Source organism: Enoplosus armatus, chromosome 6 (genome assembly GCF_043641665.1).
Source record: "Enoplosus armatus isolate fEnoArm2 chromosome 6, fEnoArm2.hap1, whole genome shotgun sequence".
NCBI classification, from domain to species: Eukaryota; Metazoa; Chordata; class Actinopteri; order Centrarchiformes; family Enoplosidae; genus Enoplosus; species Enoplosus armatus.
The window spans coordinates 10543822-10564108 of NC_092185.1; the positions used below are offsets into that span (position 1 = coordinate 10543822).

Here is a 20287-nt window from a genome sequence, read left to right on the forward strand (position 1 = left end):
CCATGATGGACGACGGCGTGGCGCTGGGCAGCACCGTCTCGGCCCGAGAGTTAGCCAAGGTGGGGACGGGAGGGAGAGGTCTGGTAGCAACAGCTCAGGCTCCTCGCATGGAGGAGGCAAAAGCAAGAATGCATCCATAACCGCTTTGAAGGTACGTAACGACTTATTAGCTCGTTGCTAATAGCTGAAATACAGCAGTTATTTTAGTCAAGAACAGTAGAATTCCGATGCACTGATAGCTAGCCTGAGCTAAGTGACTGGATAATTGAGAATTGGTTCACTTAGCTAACAGTTCCAGCAGGAAAGGAGCATTTTAGGTGACCTTACCTTCTCTAGGTGTGATGTTGTAAGCTCTGATGGTCTCATCGGCTTCTGAAATGTTTCTCCCTCCATCAGTGCCCTTGTTAAACACACCCACTCGTGCATTTTACCAAAGGCCTTGTAAGATTTGTGAAAAGATGCTAATGCATCATGAGATTTCTGTATAGATATGTATTGACATATCATCCTTAAGGCAATAATGTAGGGTAACTTAACACAAGAGTAATTAGGACAAGTCTGTATCAGATGGTAAGGTATACTGCTCTCCCCATTTGTCACAACTTCTCCTTGTAGGCTTTGTAAGTTTGTACCATTTGTAGGCAGTCAAACCATGTGGGATTGTGTGTTTTGTTCCCCAGCAGCCCATGAATCATCAAATGCCGAGTCCAATCAGATCCAGAGCATCACCCTGTGTGGCTAATGCACGGCCAGGCTTGCGTTAGCACACACTGTCTCTGAGCCTGCAGCTACACTCTCATAACTGGCAACACAGGATGGGGGGCAGAGCGGCAGGCCTGCTTTGTGCACATGACTGCGCAGTGTTGTGGCAGAAGGAGAGTGAGAGATGAGAAACAGAGAGAGAGTGGGGGCTCTGATGCAGAGCAGGGAAAGCAGAGGAGAGAAGCTGTAAATATAGAAAGCTGCATGCAGTGAAGAGCAGAAGAGTGGCAGGCAGATAGACAGCAGCAGGCAGCGAGTCGGGCCTAAGAAGTGGCTGCTAACTCAGCAGAGCACTGAGGGCTCAGGCTAGATTACAGACAGAGTTCCTGACAGAATAGTCTAAGTGAAAGTCAGGATTGGCAGGCTACTGAGCACTTGTCTCTCCCAATTGCCACTGGGAGAGGAGTTGACACAGCTGGGCAAGTTGCTATAGCAGTGTGGACTACACAGTAGGAGTCTATTTTGGTCCTGCTGTCAGATGACGATGTCACCTTGCACGAGTGGCAGTGCTGGTGAGGCGGAACAGGTTGTCTGAAGTGGGCTGCAAAAGTATGTCAGGGGTGGATAAGGACGAGGAACCTGCTTACAGACTGTACTTCTATTCTGTATGTATCCTCTAATCTTTTGATTTTCTCTGTGTCTCTCCTAATGAGCTAGATCTCACCCACTGTCTTCTTGCGTGCATCTGTTTGTAGACCTTGCCAAAAGGGAAACCTTACACTTGCCCCTTACTCAGCACAGTCTAGAAAATAAGCGTTCTCTCTGGTGCATTGGGAAGGATTGCCTGACCAGAGAGTATAACAGAAGTTATGCTCCACAATGTATCTTATTCTTCTACCGTGCAGCCCAGGAGACAGCTTGTTTGCAGCTGATTAAGTGGATCAAGAGAATGTTGCTGTAAGCCTTTTTTGCCTCACGCTGCTGCACACAGTTAACCATGAGTAGTTAAGGTATTCTCACATTCATCTGTCATCCAATGGCTGCCAAGCCCAGGAAACACAGAGTAAATATTTACAGTTTGTAGATGGGGAGATGGTGCATTGACGCTGACCCACCTCTCTAGTTCTTGCTCATATTGGCTGTGTTATTTGATGTTCTTTTATCTCTTTGTAGTCTCTTTCTACTTGGCCGAATAAAGCCCAGGCCACTCGACATGTAAAGAATTTTGCTCACCAAAAGTAGGTCAGCTGGGTATCTCCCTTAGGGACATTAAATAGTTTCAGACCAATACACGCATGCTGTTTCTGCATGTGTATCACCTAATGAGCCATGTTCACATTATTCTATGAGCCTTGAAAGATAGTCTGAAAAGATTTTTACATATTATTTTTACATAAACTAAACCATGGCCTAATTATCACTTGTTTCCTCAAAGCCTTGGATAAGACATAAACTGTATCCCTCCTCTGGTCGAGGACTGATTTTGCAGTAGCTTTCTTGTCTGAATAGTGTTGCTAGTGAGAGACAGCCAGGAAAAGAGAGAACGGTTTGTTCCATGACTCATTTGCTATTAAGAGGAGAACTGCCTCTCGATTTTTGTGTTGGTTTCAGGTAACAATGTATTTTAAGTCTGAAACCACATTTTATAGTTGTCTGACCAAAACATTTGGATTAGTCAACATTAGATTGAATCATTTATGAACAGCACAGAAGTGGTACAGGCTATTCTGCTGGGAGAGGGAACACAGCGAGTGGAAGATCCAGAATGATAAGCCTCTAGGTATTAGCTTCTGTGTTGTTTTGTAATCAGATTGCCAGAAGTCAGAATATTTAGTGATGTAAGATTACAAAGGCAAATAATGTCAAGTAGACTATTGGGTACACTGTGTATTTCTGTCTTTGTCATGGCATTGCACAATTGAGTTGTAGATGTTATTGCTTATAGGTTGTTAAACTGATTTTGTCTATACATTAATGCATGAGCTGTTTGACCAAACTGTTATGTGACAGTATGTTTCTGTGTGAGATGGGCCTGCAGAGAGATGTTGATGCCATGTTTCATCACAGGGCATCTTAATATCCCATAGGTAAAGGATGTGATGAATGACTTCTCGCAGCATTTATTTTGGTTGACAGTATCTGCTACCCCCTAGGTTACAGTCAAGTTCACTGATGCATATTCAATCTGTAGGTCAACCATGATGCATGCTGGGCACAAAGCCGGTTTAGAGCTCCTGCCTCTAGCTGTTTCTTGTCGCAGTCTGTGCCAGTAGACCTCTTCCATAAACCTAATTCTTGCAGTATTGTGGTTTCAACCCCGGCTCACGACCACACATATGCTCTCTTGTGGTACTGAGTATTGCAATTTTTCTTTGAATGAAAGGATTAGGGATTTAATATAATCCGTTTAATAGCAATTAGTTAATAGTATAATAGCATTCTTTTTTTTGTTGAACTTGTTTTGCACATATTGAAAATGTTTGTGTCACTATGAGGCACAGGACAGGCGTATCTTCCCTTTACTACAAACATTTAACAGTCCTGCCTTTTGTGGTATTTATGTCTGTTTTAGATTTGAATGATGTATCTTTAATGGGCTGTATGTCCTCTGTTACACGCTGATTTCGGTTACCTTTTTAAATTCATAACACATTGAATAAATACAGAATACCATTGATTTCTTTATTTAAAAGATATTTTGCTATTTTATGATAAAACACTACTGGTGTAGACACTACTTCAACCATTGTACAAAATCAGTGTGCAAGTTGTATTAAGGTAACCATAGCAACAATACTCATGCTTCAGCCTGTTGTACTGTTTAGCTCACCAGTTAAACTATTTGGATTAAAGACTGAAGGTGACTTTATTCTATATTTCGGTTACTGTCAACACATTTCATGAGCAGACCAAAACCAACGATGTTTTAGTCCATCTCTTAATACTTTTCAACGTCCATGCCCTGCCTGTGACACTCAGCCCTAAGCCTATTCATTCCTACTGAAGATGTAAATCTTTAGAAATGGGTCATAAATACATATTTTTATTTTGAAAAAGTAATTTCCTAATACAGCTGGGCACTGTCGTTTTTAAGAAGTGTTACTCTAACAGCAGTTGGTGTATTTGTCGAGGACTATTTTCAGGTGTGGATTTGGTGTGCTACTGAATATTTGCTGCAATAGTGTATATGGGATTGCCTCAAAATACTACAGTACCCAGGTTTGTCATAATGAAGGAACACACAATGCAATTGTGTGGCTGACTGATGAAATTGTTTTTTTTGACAACAATGGAGCTCTATGGGACAGAGGAATATGTTACAGTATATCAGGCTTTGGCTACATAGTCAATACGTGTTAAGATTTAAAATATATAGTATGACTAAATGTATTCTTTTAAACTGACAACAAACCAAGTTTAAAAAAATGTATCATGTTTTTAGGGTTAGGGTTAGCATCCTTTCTTTCTTTGCGCGTTGCAACATAGAAAGTAATGGACTTCGTAGAGAAAATGCCCCTCAGCTTTGTGTCCATTCCATCGATGCTTCATTGCATATCGTGATATCATATTGAAAGTCAACTTTTAAATGCCACATCTATTTGACACATGTGTGCTGCTCTACACTATCTTTCCTTGGCTCTTGGATAAAGTACAAAATTAATTGTTTGGAATCTGTTTCTCCTGCAGGCATCTTTTCAGCGCTCCAACAGCCATGACAAGGTGAGGAAGATAGTTGCTGAGGAGGGCCGTGCTGCTCGAAACCTCATTGCCTGGAGTGTACCACTAGAGAACAAAGAGGAGGAAGGTTGGTAGCTGCATGCAAAACAAACTTTCTCTGCATGCTAATATGCTATTATTCTGTTTTGTGGCAGATTGCACATATTGCCATGTTAACATCACAAGAGTAAATGGAGTACATTACATTCATTTAGCTGATGCTTTTATCCAAAGCGACTTACAATAAGTGCGTTTCAACCATACAATCCCAAAAAAAGTCAAGAATCATTTAGAAACAATAAGAGATGGAGAAAGAGGTTGTGTTGTTTTTTTTGTTTTGTTTATGGGCTAAGATGCACTCTAGTGTCGAGTGTAGAGTATGACATCTTTATTGCTTCGTTGGGCAAGGGTAGGTATTGCTGCCCATATCTTTGGGCCAGGGGACCATGTTTAGTCATTGATTTGGAACATTACAGTGACCAATTTTTGGTAATGTCATTCACAGTGTTCATACCCAAACCAGACAGTGCTGTTCATTGTTATAACAGATCAGCTGGAACACAACAATCTTTTTTCATACTCATGGCTAGACTAATAAATGTTCACTGTGTTTGGTTAATAGGATATTATGTAATAGACTTTGAATTGTTTACACAGTGCAGTGATTTTGATGTCATTTTTGAAATCCTTAAATTTCAAAGAAAAATAATTGGTAAGACGGTAACTTTCGACTTGTCTATTCAACATTTTTCTCTATAGCATGGCAGAGCTCCATCGCATTATTTAGGCTTAATATTAAAGAAAGCTCCTTTTAGAACAACCTACTCAGAAACCCCCACCACGGCCTCTCACACTTTCTCTCTTTTGCACTGGATCTCACTCTTCTTTGTGGGTCAGTGCAGTTATTTTATATGCTGCTCACGAGTTTGTGCCATGAATGCCAGAAAATTTCTAACTGCCATATTCCAGTTTACGTTCATTTATGGGTTGTTGACATACATCTTCTGTAACTGAATAGTCAATCATTTACCTTCAACACTCCAGTTGGAGCTGTTGTTTTGTCACTTATGTCATAGTGCATTTGAGACATTTGGATTTATCAACAATTGCTGAAAACCACATTACTGTGGTCGCTGTAATGATGGTCCATAATCATCATATATGCATGTTGAATTTTGCCATCATCAGAGATTCTTTATTTCATCAATTACTATGTATTACTATTTCTGTCTTTTCCACATAGCAAAGTCCAAAAGCAACTCCAGTGGCAGTTCCAGGGCCCAGAGGATTAATTCTGGCCATCAAAGGAATAAGAAACAGGTTGGTGTATTGTCTTCTTTCACTAGAGGGCACCATTAACCAAGCTAAGTCATCTATTTCTTTTGCCTCACACTGCAAGTGGATCTGTGATGGTCATGAAACGTTTTTGCATTGTGTACATTGTGTACACAGTGCTGTGGCTGCCATATGGCAACAACAAGAGACTTGCATGACACTGTAATAATAAGTTGTTAATATAATGTTTGGTCCATGCTTTGTCTCCACAGAATGCTGGTGTGGAAAATAAAGGCACAGCTGGTGCCTTGTTGGACAAGGGGGCAGAGAAGAGCCCCACCAAGGCTAGGCATCCCCGCAAGGTGGACCTGCGAGCACGCTACTGGGCTTTCCTCTTCGACAACTTGCGTCGAGCTGTGGACGAGATTTATGTCACCTGTGAATCCGATCAGAGCGTCGTGGAATGCAGGGTTAGTCGGCTTTGAGGAGAAAAAAAAAACACAGTAGTCGGAGCAGAAATGCAAATTCTAGTTTCAGGATCAGTGGGTTCATGATCTGAACTGACCAAACAGGAATTCCTTCTTTGGGGTGGCTGAAGGGTGTAAGGATTTATGAACACTAGAGGGAGACATTGAGATCATAACAAAATGTCTCCCTCACAGCTCGCATTCCTTTTTGATTTCTGCTTTATGTCAGAGGGGCTCTCTGAAGGCTCGCTGGTGAGAGAATTATCACAGGACTCTCTCTTGGGCCTGGCTGACTGGACTGAATATTGATGACAGACTGTAAACAATATTGTATATGCGTTATGGTTATCATCAGGCTTTTGCTGAAATGGGGCTTAGCCATTTCAGCTTCTTTTTGGTCTACTACATCTTGCACATAAAATTAACAGCATTTTTGACATTATTCTCTGTTTTGTGGATCCGTGTGTTTTGTTTTGGTGCAACCTTGCAGTGGCACTGTGATGTTGCTCCAGGGCATACTGGTATGATACTGCTGGTCCTGTGTTTTATTGATTCTTCTGCCATGCTGCATTATGTTGAGCATGGTTCTGGTGACGGTCTGCGGTCAGTACCGTAGCCCAGTTCCCTGTGGTGTGGTCGGCTTGCTGTCAGTGCCACAGCGCAGCTCCCTGTGGTGTGATCAGCATGTTGTCAGTTGGCCTGTGTAAGACATCTGGCCGGTAGGTGTTTTTTTCCCCTCATACCACTGTATCTCTCCACACCCTAATGCTGCCTAATGGCCATGGAGCTGGGTGCTGTTCATAATCCCCCATCCCACCCAGCTTGGGCTTAATGGACACTGATAGATGATGGAGTCATCTGGAGGGAAGGCAGAGTGCTCTGATATCCCCCAACCACAAACCCCTAGTGTAGCTGTGGGCAATCTGCATTGTATGCTCTAACATAAATAGCTAACAATATTCCACCCAAAAACGTATGGACATAAACATAACCATTGTCAGGAAGTGATGCCTTACTCTTTGCAATGTTACTGTAATGCTTTGTATAATTTTGAATGATAACCTCAGTGCTGACCCAATGTAATATGTTTTCCCACTCAGGGGGAAATTGTTCGCCCAGCAGAATGATTCATATATGCATATTGATAATGCCCATACGTCTTTAACACCCAGCCCCCAGGCCTAATTAGTTCTTATCAACTGTTCCTTTATGCCATCTCCGATGTACTAGACATATCACCCAGACCAGGCAAGAAACGTACTTGGTGTTCCTGTTTGCTTGGAGGCAGTAGAAGTTCAGATTTTTTTTTTATTTTTCATATAAGTATAGTGATAGCAAACAACAACAAAGATTTCTCTTAAAACAAAACAAAACAATCAAAACTGTGAATTATTTACTTGGTCAGTCACTCTAACCTCGGTTGTACCTGTTCATTCTTGTTTCTGTGTATGGACCACAGGTTTTTACTGCCCATCCTACTTTATGGCAATGCCTCTGGAAGGTTAAACATTTTGTCATTCCTCATGAAATGTTATGTGAGGGTTGTATTTAGGTAAGTGTGCCTGTTAACATGCTGAAAGCCACTTTATGGTGCCTTCACTCACTGTTGGTTTATCTGTAAGAGGAGCAACAAACCTTTCCGTCTTGGCCTTCATTACCAAATGAACACCAGGCCATAGCGGTGGTCTTTGCCTGTTAACCAGCTCTAATCAGCAGACCTGCTGCTGGACACATCTTTCATTGGCCTGACTTGTCTATTAACTAAAAGCACTGTGAAGCTTTACTCTCAATTACCACTCCCTTCACACTCCCCATCAATCAGTAGTGTTCGTTTCATTAGAGCTCTGGGAAAAAGCTCCACATAGTCCACCACCTCTGGATAACTAGCACTGTGAGTCAGTCCAAGTGCAGATAATAGGCATTTGCTATTAGGAATTTGCCTCCCCTGTTCTTCCTCAAACTTTTCTATCCATGTGTGGGCCAACTCCTGCTTGCCAGCAACACTCTTGATCTACCTGCCTTTCTGTCAGTTTTTAAACTGACTTGAATGGCAGATTTGGGCTCTCAACAAGCCAGTGAAATGCCAGTTATTGGTTTTAGTTGGAAAAAAGAAGATTATCTAACTGATCCCAGAAATAGTTAATATCACAAGCCCTAAGTAGAAAACACTAACTGAAAGATAATGCATAATTTTATGCTTACATTAAAACATCAGTACTATGAGGTCAAGTTCTGTTCTATGGCATTTTTTTTTTAGAAATTGTCATGGTATTTTCTAGGTGAGGAAACAAAATGTATTGCTTTTTACATTAATATTGTCCAACAGATATTCTTAAGTGACACACATGCATCAGATTTTACTTAATTATTTTTAAACCTACCTTTCTATTGGTTAGTACATTGTGCCATTCTTCATGTTTGTGTTTATTATCTCTGTGTAATCATTATCCATCCTATTCTAACTTCTGTTCTTAGGAGGTGTTGATGATGTTAGACAACTACGTACGGGATTTCAAAGCTCTGATAGACTGGATCCAGCTTCAGGAGAAGTTGGAGAAAACAGATGCCCAGAACAGGTGATCATCAGTTTTCTTTTTCTCACTCCTTTTCTTTGTCTGTCCCTCTCATTCACTGCCTGTTTTCAATTGCTCCCTGAGGTGAAATTGGAAGTGCTGGTGTCTGGTCCCTGGCTTTGAGTCACAAACAGAATGGATCAATAGCCTTGGCTTTAATTCAAAGGGATCCACAAGTTTATTGGCTTCTCTTTAACACAGTGACCACTGCAACCGTAAATTGACTAAGAAATGAGATTCCCAGTGCTGCCTCCCAATTTGTTCATTTAAAGTGTAGTGTTAATCAATAAGACAACCTGAAACTTTTACATGCTCCATTTATTGCATAAATTGCTGCAAGTGAATCAGCCATTTAACTGATTTGCCAAAGTGTGAGTCAAGTCTTTGTATGTTTGGCAACTAGGAATTAGTGTTAGTTAAGTAATGTTTGCCACTTCACTTTGTACAGGCCCACATCCTTAGCCTGGGAGGTGCGCAAGATGTCTCCGGGACGTCATGTGATGCCAAGCCCCTCGGTGGACAGGATGGTACCTTCTCCGGGTGCACGTCGCACCCTCAACTTTGGGTAAGCTCTGTTGCACTGTCATTATCTTTAGTCGTGCTTTAAGGATGGCATACTACACAGAACCCCATTTTTCCCCCATCACCATTAGGCATTTGATTTTGTTTTAAAGATCAACACAACATTTATTTGATTATAATTGTATTATGAAGTATCCTGTTATTAACCAATCAATATTTTAAATGATGCACTATGCCTGTTTTGGAAGGGGTTAGAAAATGCAGACTACGTTATCTAGCAATACAGACATTGATTGCTGATGGTGAAGCATTTGTTTAATGCAATTTGTTGAGTCTCTCACTCTTTGGCCACAGAATGAGTGGAAGGTGTAGATGAAAGTGTCTGCTGAAGCATCGGTTCAATATGTGCACTGCTCTGTAATCGGATGCTGCAGGAAATGGATATTGATCATGGCGGAGGCCTGTTGTCCAATACAGTCCCATGCTATCTCCGAGTGCTGGGTTGTTGGATAGGAGTGTCTTCAGACTGCTGAAGTGTCTTAGACAGGCAGCACAGTAGGAGCCACTCTGAGATTAGATGTGATGGCATAATACAATTGAAAATCCTATCTGCTGACGGTAAAGGCTTCACTGCACAGGTGCACATTTGTTTGTTCTCATGCATGATGTGTGTGTGTGTGTGTCTCATTCAGTGGTCCTCCACCTACACTGGCTGCAGCCCGGCTCTCCCACACAGGCCCCAGCTGGGCAGACCGAGTGAAGTGCACTCAGTCCGCCCCTAGCTCCAGTCTACCGACCACCTTCCCAGTAGAAAAACTGGGTAAGAAATCTTCTCCCGCACAGAGCCACAATGTACTTTGAGAGAATGCGGCTCCTTCTAACACGGAGAGCACAGGAACATATTGTCTTCTCCTTGGTTGACACAGTACCTCATGTTTTTTCCAGGTAAAAAGGATGCAGAGGGCTGGGAGACCGTCCAGCGAGGACGTGCTGCCAAGCCTCGCTCTGCTGCCATAGTTGCCAAGGTCAGTCCTGTCTTGGCTCAAGTCACCCCAAGACAGGACAGCGCCAAGTGTAACCAGTCACATCTACAGCCACAGGAGGTGCAACAACTCCATCCTCAGTGTCTCCCGGACAAGGACATGGCCCGGACAGACACTGAGCAGCAAGTCCCTGTGGAGCCTGACCCCTTGGGGAAGGTTGGATGTCCAGAGAACGGGCGCATGATGGAGGTACTGAGATTCAGTACATCGTGACGTCTCTCTCCCTGAGCAGTCCCTGGATATCAATTATTCACGAGTAGCAGAGTAACACTAGACCATTTTATCAGCCACATTTGTTTTTGTTTTGAGTTCCATGGTATTCATAGACAGACTGCCCAGACAGGCATATCAACTTTAAGGCGATTGATTGTACACTGACATTTCAGAGGCAAAAAAACCCATTTTCACTCTCATGAAATAAATACTCTGTCGATGCCTCAAGACACACTTGGTAAGAGTGTGTTATAGCCATCGGTTGATTTTGAAATACAAATCAGATTTCCAATCTATCTATTTTGATCATAATTGGATGTTTTAGGGCATGTCAGTTCCAGCTTTCCTGCATGATTTGTGTTTTCAGCTATGTGTTGAGTATTGACTGGTTTGGTTTGTTTTTCTTTAGTTATTACTGTCATGAATTGCTTGAAATAAGCATGTCTTTAATTGAGTTTGCGTGTGTTTGTGTGACTGTTGGTGCAGCCCCCAGCAGAGAGTGTTCAAGACTCGGGGCAGTGTGTCGACGCACCCTGTGAAGACGCGCCTCCCCCCATAGCATCTCTTGCCCCTTCCCAAGCTCCAGAGCCCACCCCACCTTCAGCCACAGTCCCAACAACAGACATTACATTATCAGTCCCAGTCCCTGCTCTGGTCCTTTCCGCATCCCCAGACCTTCCCCAGACGGATGTGCTCGATGCACTGTTGGCCTTGGGGGACAGTGGGGCTGAGGGGGGCGCGTTGCAGGGCATGGCCACATCTGCTCCAGGACAGGCTGAGACTCCCATGGCAGCGGTGAAACTGGAGAGTGTGCTGGACCCCACAGAGCTTTCTACTGTGAGTGCTGAGAGATGGAGGAGCAGAGGGAGGGGAGGGCGGGGGTCGCAGGGATCCCTAAGGGCCCTTCACCGCCTAAACAAAGTCAATCTTAAGAAACCTCCAGACCAAATGTGCAAGCAAGACTGCATAGCTCTGTGTAGTGTTGTTTTAGCACCGTTCACTGTGAAGAATAGCTGTGAGTAGACGACTTTTGTACTCAAGCAAGTGTTCCCAGGGTGTTGCCCAAAACGAATCTCTCAACTTGTTTCAGTTATTTTGGCCACTTGTTAAAATTCTGTGCAAAAAAAAATGCTGCAGACCCTTTACTGCATTCAACCGAGCGTCAGATCTTAGGCAAACATTGTCTGCATGTTGTCACTATTATTAAGCATCACTCATGACCACACCTCTAAGTGGGATGCTGTCAAATTTTGACCGGTGGTGAATGAAAACGTATGGGGAAAAAACTTCAACTCAAATCTGCAGTGAAGGCTATTTGGCCTCAAATTTAACACCAGTCTCGTCTTTTACTTTGTTCAGGCGATACTTGTGTGCCTAAGATTTAGACCCTTTTAACCTACCCATACATATGTCATGTATCAATCTATGGGTCATTCCCATATTATCGCCATGTCATGAAAATATATAAACTCAGAAAATACTTTTGAAGTAAACCGTTTTCTAGTTCAAAACCATCAGTTGCCTCCTTCCACCATCTCTTCATCCTCACGGTAAATGCGACCTGCATGACTCTTGAATGCTTCCTCACTTGTGATTCTTGTGATGATTGTGTGGTACAAACTGTGATTGGGTTGATATGGTGTTCCCCTCAGTCGTTGGAGTATGCACCCAAGTACAAATCAGAACAGCACAGAAGCTAAAATGTAGTGTTACAGGTATTACAAATATTTACCACATTTCATAATTTACATTCTGTGATGAGAAGAATAGAAATGTCTGCTCTATCATAGTAGTTGCGCTGAACTGCATTATAATGAAAGGTGTTTTGAATATTTTGTCAACATAATTTACATGTAGCTAGCAGCTAAAATATTAGTAACACCTCTCTGATATAATGTAATCAGTGAGAAAGGTACATATAAAGCTCTGTTGTGTCTCATTGAGCCATGACAGTGTGACAGTGAGCCAGCATGCACAGAGCCAGGACCCTGAAACTGAAGCAGCTAAATGGAATTCAGCCATCATTAATTTTATTATTTATACATGTGTTTTTATCTACTGTGATATGTCAAAATGACGTCCATCCTGTTATATTACAATAACAGGTTTCAGTTTTTCTGGTTACTCAGTGGATGTTTGTATTAACTCAACATTTATCAAGTGTGAAATGCAGTGTGTGTGAGGTAGTATCTGTGCCATGTGTTCAGCCCCAGTCCATGGCAGAGGTCCTGGCCAAGAAAGAGGAGCTTGCCGACAGACTGGAGAAGGCCAATGAGGAGGCGATTGCCAGTGCCATTGCTGAGGAAGAACAGCTGACCAGAGAGATTCAGGCCGAGAACAACGACCTGGAGACTGACAACGAAAGTGACTTCTCTGTAAGATTAATCATGTTCATTTATACTGTAAATGTTAAGCGCCTTTTGTTTGACAGAAAGTTAAAGTTTATTGATTTATATTTTGTACCTCATTGTATGTTAACATATGAAAAAATCAAATCTTCACCACAGACTAGCATCGGCAACGGAGGTTGCGGAGCCAATATAGATTGGAGTGACATGCTGGCAGATTATGACGGTATGGAAGTCAACATCTAAATGAAAACTGAACCGTCATTCTTTGTAATGGCAAACATTACACTGAAGTTTATTTATTTTCCTTGTCTTTTCTGTAGCTCGTGAGCCATGGCGTCAGAGTACCTCATGGGGGGACATTGTAGAAGAGGAACCTGCTCGGCCTCCTGGACATGGGATCCACATGCACGAGAAATTGTCCTCACCATCACGCAAAAGGTGCAACATTTTGTATTTGACAGTATTCACACAGTACAATCAGCTTCTCTTTTTGTTTAGTGCCTTCCTGAACAGCACCCCTATCTACTCATTTGCGGTCCCCTCACCTTATTTTGACAGGGTTTTAACCCAGCAGCCTGGGAGTCACAGGCCCCCTTACTTAGTCTGACCTCTCTCTCATTCTAGGTTACCACCCAGAACATCTGAACAGGCCCTTGTTCCTATCAGAGTCTATGTCTGCCCCTGCGCGTTGTTGATGAAAAGGAAACAGAGATGAATGATTTGTTTCAATGTTTTTGACAGAACCATTGCAGAGTCAAAGAAGAAACATGAGGAGAAACAGCTGAAGGCGCAGCAGCTGAGGGACAAACTCCGGGAGGAAAAGACGCTCAAACTGCAGAAGCTCTTGGAGAGGGTGAGTAAGCTGTGCCAAGCTGACGGAAAACACCCTAAAAAATACTTCATGCAAGCTAAGCCCAGCCTGGCTTGTAACGAGAGGTTTTGTCAGCACGCTGCCTGATAGAATCACTAAATATTATAACCCCCTCCGGTCGCATCCAGGCCAGCTGGCCGCAGACAGTCGTGAGAGAGACCCCTGGCCAAAATCAACAGCCTTTCATGAAGTTTGTTTTTGTTCTCCAGGCCATGGCAAGATGAGTGAGTCCTAGAATAAATCAGGATTAACCACATAAATACATGAAGTGGTGTATATTCACATAAATCCCCCCCATGGACACACTAGAGAGGGCAGCAACTGAAGAACCGTTGTCTGTGTTTGTTTTTTTCATTGTCTCAGAGAATGTACATAATTACATTATTTTCACCCATTCCTGCTTCTCACTCTTCATACTCTGCAGGAGAAGGAGGTGAGGAAATGGAAGGAGGAGTTGTTGGAGCAGCGTCGGAGGATGATGGAGGAAAAGCTGTTACATGCAGACTTAAAGCGAGAGCTGCAGCTCCAGGCGATTGTGAAGAAGGCCCAAGAAGAAGAGGCCAAGGTAGAGGAGAAAAGCAGTAACCAAATGCGTGTGACAGCTGAGGAATTTTCTCGAAAATTTTGAAATTACATATGTAAAGTGTTAAATTACATTCATACAAACACAATGTCCCAAAAAACAGTACTGCTGTGGATTAGGGGTGTGTCCGTTTGACTGATTCTAGTCAAAATACTGTTCCTATTTTAACAAAAACTTCTCTGTGTATATGCATTTATGTTTATTTACATATTATATACCCTGTGTATGTTTATATCCTCATTCATAAGTATTTGTGTCTGTACAGGTGAATGAAATCGCATTCATCAACACTCTGGAAGCCCAAAACAAGAGGCATGATGCCCTGGCCAAGTTAAATGAGTATGAGCAACGCCTTAACGAGCTGCAGGAGGACAGACAGAGGAGACAGGAGGAAAAGCAGGCCAGAGATGAGGCTGTGCAGGTGCTACAAAAACACAATGCTCGATTCACATTACATTTTTCTGCTTGTAATTTTCACATTCAGGAGCATCTTCAAACTCTTCTACTCCCTCTGTAGGAGCGTAAACGTGTCCTGGAAGCAGAGCGGCAGGCACGGGTGGAGGAGCTGCTGATGCGGAGGAAGGAGCAGGAGGCTCGTATTGAACAGCAGAGGCAGGAAAAAGAAAAAGCTAGAGAAGATGCAGCGCGGGAAAGGGCCAGGTATGTAGTCCCACATCCCTTCAGTTTGGAAGTGTATACATACACAGGTGGCTGCACCAATCCTCGTTTGATCCAACAGTCACTTTGATAAATGTGAGACCTGTATTTGCATGTACAGTTGTTTCACACTTTTCTACGTCCTATCTGAAGAGACCGAGAGGAGCGTCTGGCTGCGCTTAGTGCTGCTCAGCAGGAGGCCATGGAGGAGCTGCAGAAGAAAATTCAGATGAAGGTAAGTTTATACCGTGCCACCTTGCATCTCCATCGGACATGATACAGGAATCCCAGTCTCCCATATGACCCCCGGTTTCTGGTTTCTTCCATAGCATGATGAGAGCAGCCGCAGGCATATGGAGCAAATCGAGCAGAGGAAGGAGAAAGCTGCTGAGCTCAGCAGTGGTCGACATGCTAACACAGACTACGCCCCCAAACTGACACCGTATGAGCGCAAGAAACAGTGCTCCCTGTGCGGCGTTGTGGTATGTACAGTTTCATCCCGTCAGTCTCAGGGCTTATTGATGTCCATTGGTGTCCCTAACCTGATGTTGAATCTAACAGCAGAGATGGGAAGTCCTCATTACTCTCAAACGGTCTTGAATTTTTCTCCAACCTTTCATTTGATTATCTTACTCCCCCAAACTGTGTGTCTTTGGTACACATGGGCATAAGGAAAAGAAAAAGACACAGATGCTGCAGCAGAACAGCGCTCGGCAACTCCCCAGTATTATTTGGAAGGCTGTATACACATAAAAATGTTGATAGGAAGGTGATTCAGAAGATTTTTCAAAGAGGGCACATTTAAATGAGGATTTAACTGCATTGATTAAACATGGACTCTTAAACAGAGATTTATGATTGGGCATGCTTATGCTTTTTCAAGTGTCAGGCAACAAATCCACAAGCAGACACATTTATCGCTGACAGACCGGCTACCACGGCAACAAGGGTGGGACACCTTGAGGCTTCAAACCAGCATCAGATAAGGACGAGGGTTGGGGGGTGAAAGAGGGAATCTTGTTAAATGTTAGATGACCTTGGCCAGCATCTGACACCAGAGATCATGGATTGGTCAGCAGCAAGCACTTAATTTAATGACATTAAACACAAACCATTCTAAATGGGCTTGCTTCCAGAGATGGGAAATCAACATTGCTTGCTGTACACCTGCCTCTTGTTGTGGCTAGTTCTCAGACTGGCACTACTTTTATTTAGACATTTAAAACATTTTGAAAGGCATTTTGAGGCATTTTCTTTTTAAATACTGAACTTTTCTTTCAAATATTAAAACCCGGAAGAGAGTTATTGTGTCGAGTTGTTTCTCTGTTGCTGTCGGCTCAATTGGAATAAAAAAATATGTATAATACAATGAAATACAACCATAAAGGCATCTTTTCTTTATAGCCAAGTTACACATAATGTATCATATGTAACAAATCACATTTACTTTCCTAAGTCTTTGCTTTAAACTGAGGTCCAAGAGAGGCAGGTCATGTCCCAAGCCCATGTGGTATATCGTTTCACTGGCGTCCCATGGGGCTCTGTTGACCTTTCCCTGCCTCTGTCTCCATTGTTCCCACAGCAGTGACCTCTGACCACCGTGTTTGTGTTTGTAGATCACCTCGGAGGTGCACCTGTTCAGCCACACCAAGGGCAAGAGGCACCAACAGGCCGTGCGAGACAGTAGCAGCATCCAGGGGCGGGAGCTTTCCGATGAGGAAGTGGTGCGTATCACCCACACCCTGCCAGGAACAAACATCCACTCATCCTGTCAAAGACTACTGCCCTACTGCTGCTTGTGTCATGTAAAAAGACAAAGATACACCATGGTTATGTTTTATGACATGGTCATTATTATTGTTCATGCATCCCCTTAGATACTGCCACGACTTTGTTGCTGGCTTTGTGAGTTTACAAATGGGCCTTGAAATGTACACAGTTACGGTTCAGTGCTTCAGTGGAGGGGTGACATCACCCCCTTGTCTCCAGGCTGTTTTTGTCATGGAGCGCTTTTCCATGAGAAGGGAGCTCGTTAATGCAAGGTAACCTCTCAGGCTGCAATATGAGATTGGCTTTTCAGCAGTGCTCATTGTGAGGCTGACAACTGTTGGTGCTATACGCAGCACCTTTGGCCCCGGCAGCTCCTTCATTCAAAGCTTTTTTCAGTGGGGAATAATTGATACCCCGCTCCTTCCTTTCCTCTAAATCATTTCCCTTCCGAATGCAGGTCATTTTTTTCAGTTTGACAGTATGATAAACAAGGCCATGGAGAGAAGCACTTATATACACACACCAATATAGCCCTATAAACAGTTCATATATGATCCCTACTTCATATACATTTGCAGTATATCTCCTACTGTACGATATAATTTTTACCAATAACCATAATGTCGGGGCTTTAAAGTTTTCCCACCTTGCATATTGTCTTTTTGTCAATACTAATCAGTAAAAGTTTAAGCTCTTGCTGAACTTGAAGTCATCCTCGTCCTAATCGGCATCTGGCTGAATCTAAATGTTATACTTGACAGTTTGTATTAAGTGTGTTATTATTGAATTGGGCTCTGTCATTGTAGCATCTCTAATAGATAATGTTTAGAGGTCTAGAACTACTTTTTCTTATTCTATGTGGAAGCTATTCAAACTGTCCAGTCGGTCTACGGAGACTTTGTTTAGATAGACTTATGTGGCTCCTTGTTATTTATCTAATCTATAAAGCTCAATTTGGTGTCCACTATTTCATTCATACCACTGCCAACTATTTTCCAGACTGCAGCTCCATAACTCTTCCTGCAATGAAAGATTTTTAATTAAAATGAAGATGGTTTGTTCAACTGTGCAGAGGTCACTCCATAGTTTTTCATCGGAAGCGGGCGGCAAATGTCCTGTGCCTTCATATTTAGTCATTTTCTCTCATTCTGACAGACTTGCGAATTAAATTAAAAATACAATGATTATCAACAGGGTAGGATCTATGTATGGGGAGAGAGCTTGAGATTACAATCACTCTTTTTACTCACCATCTGTCCTGGTTTAATAAGATGCAGGTAATATCCAAGACCTATGGCTTCTGACATAAGGACTTTATTTATTGATCACCTTTATACACGACTCAAAAAACTGGTGGCTTCTCTGACGAAAGACTGTTCCTCTGTTCTGCCTGTCTGTACTGCTTGGCAAACACGGCCAGTGGATAGATCACCAGGCAGCAGAGGGTATCAGAGCTGACCTCCCAAAGGCACTGAATAGTCCTGAAGGTAGATAAAGGTGCACTGCCACAAATTGAGAACTGTGATGAAATATCCAGACTGCCAGCTGAAGCAAACCTCTCCCTCCCCACACTGTTTTGAGGTCTGACATTTGTCTAGTTTGTCTAGTAAAGAGAGATCCAGTGATTTGTTTTTGGGGGGGGTTTGTCTTTGGGTGACTTGTCCCCTCCTTAAATGTCACTGATAAGATGCAGTTCAATACAAAAATGTCACATAAACCACTGGAGAGATGGTAACTCAATCCAGTGTAGTATCATATCTTACCTAATAGCCAACATGAAATACAGCTGTTAGTTTCGCACCAAATGGAAAGCCTACCTCTCGGGCCTTTGTATGTGACAAAAGAGGCAGTGGATGAACAAAACCCAAAGAATCTGTGTGTGCTGGCCGCCTTTTAGATCTGTTGTAGGTCTGTTTGTGTCAGTGAAAGGGAGAGATGTTTAGAGCGGTATCATATTACTCCCACCAGAGGATATCTGTGGTATTGTGCGGTAGCATTTCCCTTAGGCCAGTGTCTTTGTTACAGTGGTTCAGTGGTAGACACCTGTCTGTCATCAAGTCTGATTGTCTGAAACACTAAAAGTCTTCCATTCAGACCAGCCTCCTACCAACAGGAAATGGGATGCAATCATTATATATTTATTTGCTAAAGGATCATAGTCTGTGTGTCAGCTTTATACTCTATTTGACAGCTTAATATTTCAGGTACACTTTTATGTTACCAGTGTGATTTTGCAAAGATGTTTTGGATGTTACTGAAACAATTCCATTAAGTGAGTGGCCAGTGCCCTGGATAGCCTCTCAGAGAGATTACTGAACAGCTGCCTCCCAAGAGAGGGACAGCTACGGTCATGAGTCATGACTGACCTGTAGTATCGCGGAGTAGAGGGCAGAGGTGTGCGCATACAAATACAGACACACACATCCTTCCTAGGTAACATAATAATCTCACTTACTGCCCTTTTCATTTCCAAAGTTATCATCATCCCCTTTCTCCTATTTTACTCTTTTAGGCCTTAAAAAAAGGCTAAAATATATATTTTTTTCTTTTATTAATCTTTCCAAATGAGTTATCAACTACTTGATCATCATTAAAGCTCCTGAAAATGTTGCTTCAATTCTTACATATTTCTCTGTAATATTGAACTGTAAGTAAACAACCCCACAACTGTCATCATATTTTGATTTAATTATTGCAATCTTGATTGGTGCACGGAAATACATGACATCACCTTTTTCCCAGTGAAGTTCCGCCCACTTTCAGACACTGAAAAAAACCCATAGACAAAATAAAATAAACAGAAAAATACAAAACTGTTCTAACTTTGGCAGAAAAAAAAGTGTGTACATTTAGGACCCCATTGCTCGTAGTAAGAAGCTCAATTAGAAAATAGGTTTTCAGGGCCTTTAAGTCAAAATGAAAAGAAACCTTTTAGATTCATTCAGTAGTTTTGTGGCACTAATTCACTCTTGCACACTTAGCCCACCTAAGCACACCTGTTTGTCCAACGACCCTGAGTGAAAACCTCTATTCAGGCAGCAGGTGCACTGACAACACTTGTGACCAAAGGGTACGGCATCCCACACACAGGTTAGCTAGTCTGCTGAATGGAAATCCTTTATCTGTGAGGCCATCCTATCCTCTGGGGTGCTGGATGACAGCATAATTGGGTAATTGGTTTCTTTCACATGCATCATGTTGTTTAAATTGGGTTACATTCCCCTGTCTCCTGGTGGAAATATCAGAATCATCTGACGGAGCCAGACAGGAGGCAACACCTCCAGCCTTTTAGCATGTCCATGGGTGGGTGGCTTCAAAAGACTGTAGAGTATTGGAGGTAATTACAGGATACAATGGTGTTATTGAGAGGTGTAGATTTACATGTCACACAATATATTCAGTGCCACATCTTAAGTCTATAACCTCTACTTAGAGACATTTAACAAGTATTCTACTTGGTGTTCTATTTACATAGTAATTTAAAAACCTTCTTAATGGTTTCTACTGTACAATAGACAAGGATAAGACAGTATAGTGGTCTTT

At 42.5% G+C, this 20287-nt stretch overlaps 1 protein-coding gene across 1 annotated transcript in view; it reads left to right on the forward strand.

Moving 5' to 3' along the window:
- Nucleotides 1–39: 39 nt before the first annotated feature.
- The window catches only part of scaper (S-phase cyclin A-associated protein in the ER), a 58067-nt gene continuing 37819 nt past the window's right edge, over nucleotides 40–20287 (forward strand). Inside the window, exons 1-19 of the mRNA XM_070907119.1 lie at nucleotides 40–151; nucleotides 4390–4507; nucleotides 5663–5739; nucleotides 5967–6164; nucleotides 8637–8737; nucleotides 9183–9299; nucleotides 9949–10076; nucleotides 10202–10488; nucleotides 10999–11349; nucleotides 12720–12887; nucleotides 13020–13086; nucleotides 13184–13301; nucleotides 13605–13716; nucleotides 14159–14299; nucleotides 14583–14738; nucleotides 14835–14977; nucleotides 15128–15209; nucleotides 15304–15456; nucleotides 16591–16698. Of these exons, the coding sequence (XP_070763220.1) occupies nucleotides 8646–8737; nucleotides 9183–9299; nucleotides 9949–10076; nucleotides 10202–10488; nucleotides 10999–11349; nucleotides 12720–12887; nucleotides 13020–13086; nucleotides 13184–13301; nucleotides 13605–13716; nucleotides 14159–14299; nucleotides 14583–14738; nucleotides 14835–14977; nucleotides 15128–15209; nucleotides 15304–15456; nucleotides 16591–16698 (2223 nt within the window). The 5' untranslated portion in view covers nucleotides 40–151; nucleotides 4390–4507; nucleotides 5663–5739; nucleotides 5967–6164; nucleotides 8637–8645. The remainder of the gene's footprint in view (nucleotides 152–4389; nucleotides 4508–5662; nucleotides 5740–5966; nucleotides 6165–8636; nucleotides 8738–9182; nucleotides 9300–9948; nucleotides 10077–10201; nucleotides 10489–10998; nucleotides 11350–12719; nucleotides 12888–13019; nucleotides 13087–13183; nucleotides 13302–13604; nucleotides 13717–14158; nucleotides 14300–14582; nucleotides 14739–14834; nucleotides 14978–15127; nucleotides 15210–15303; nucleotides 15457–16590; nucleotides 16699–20287) is intronic.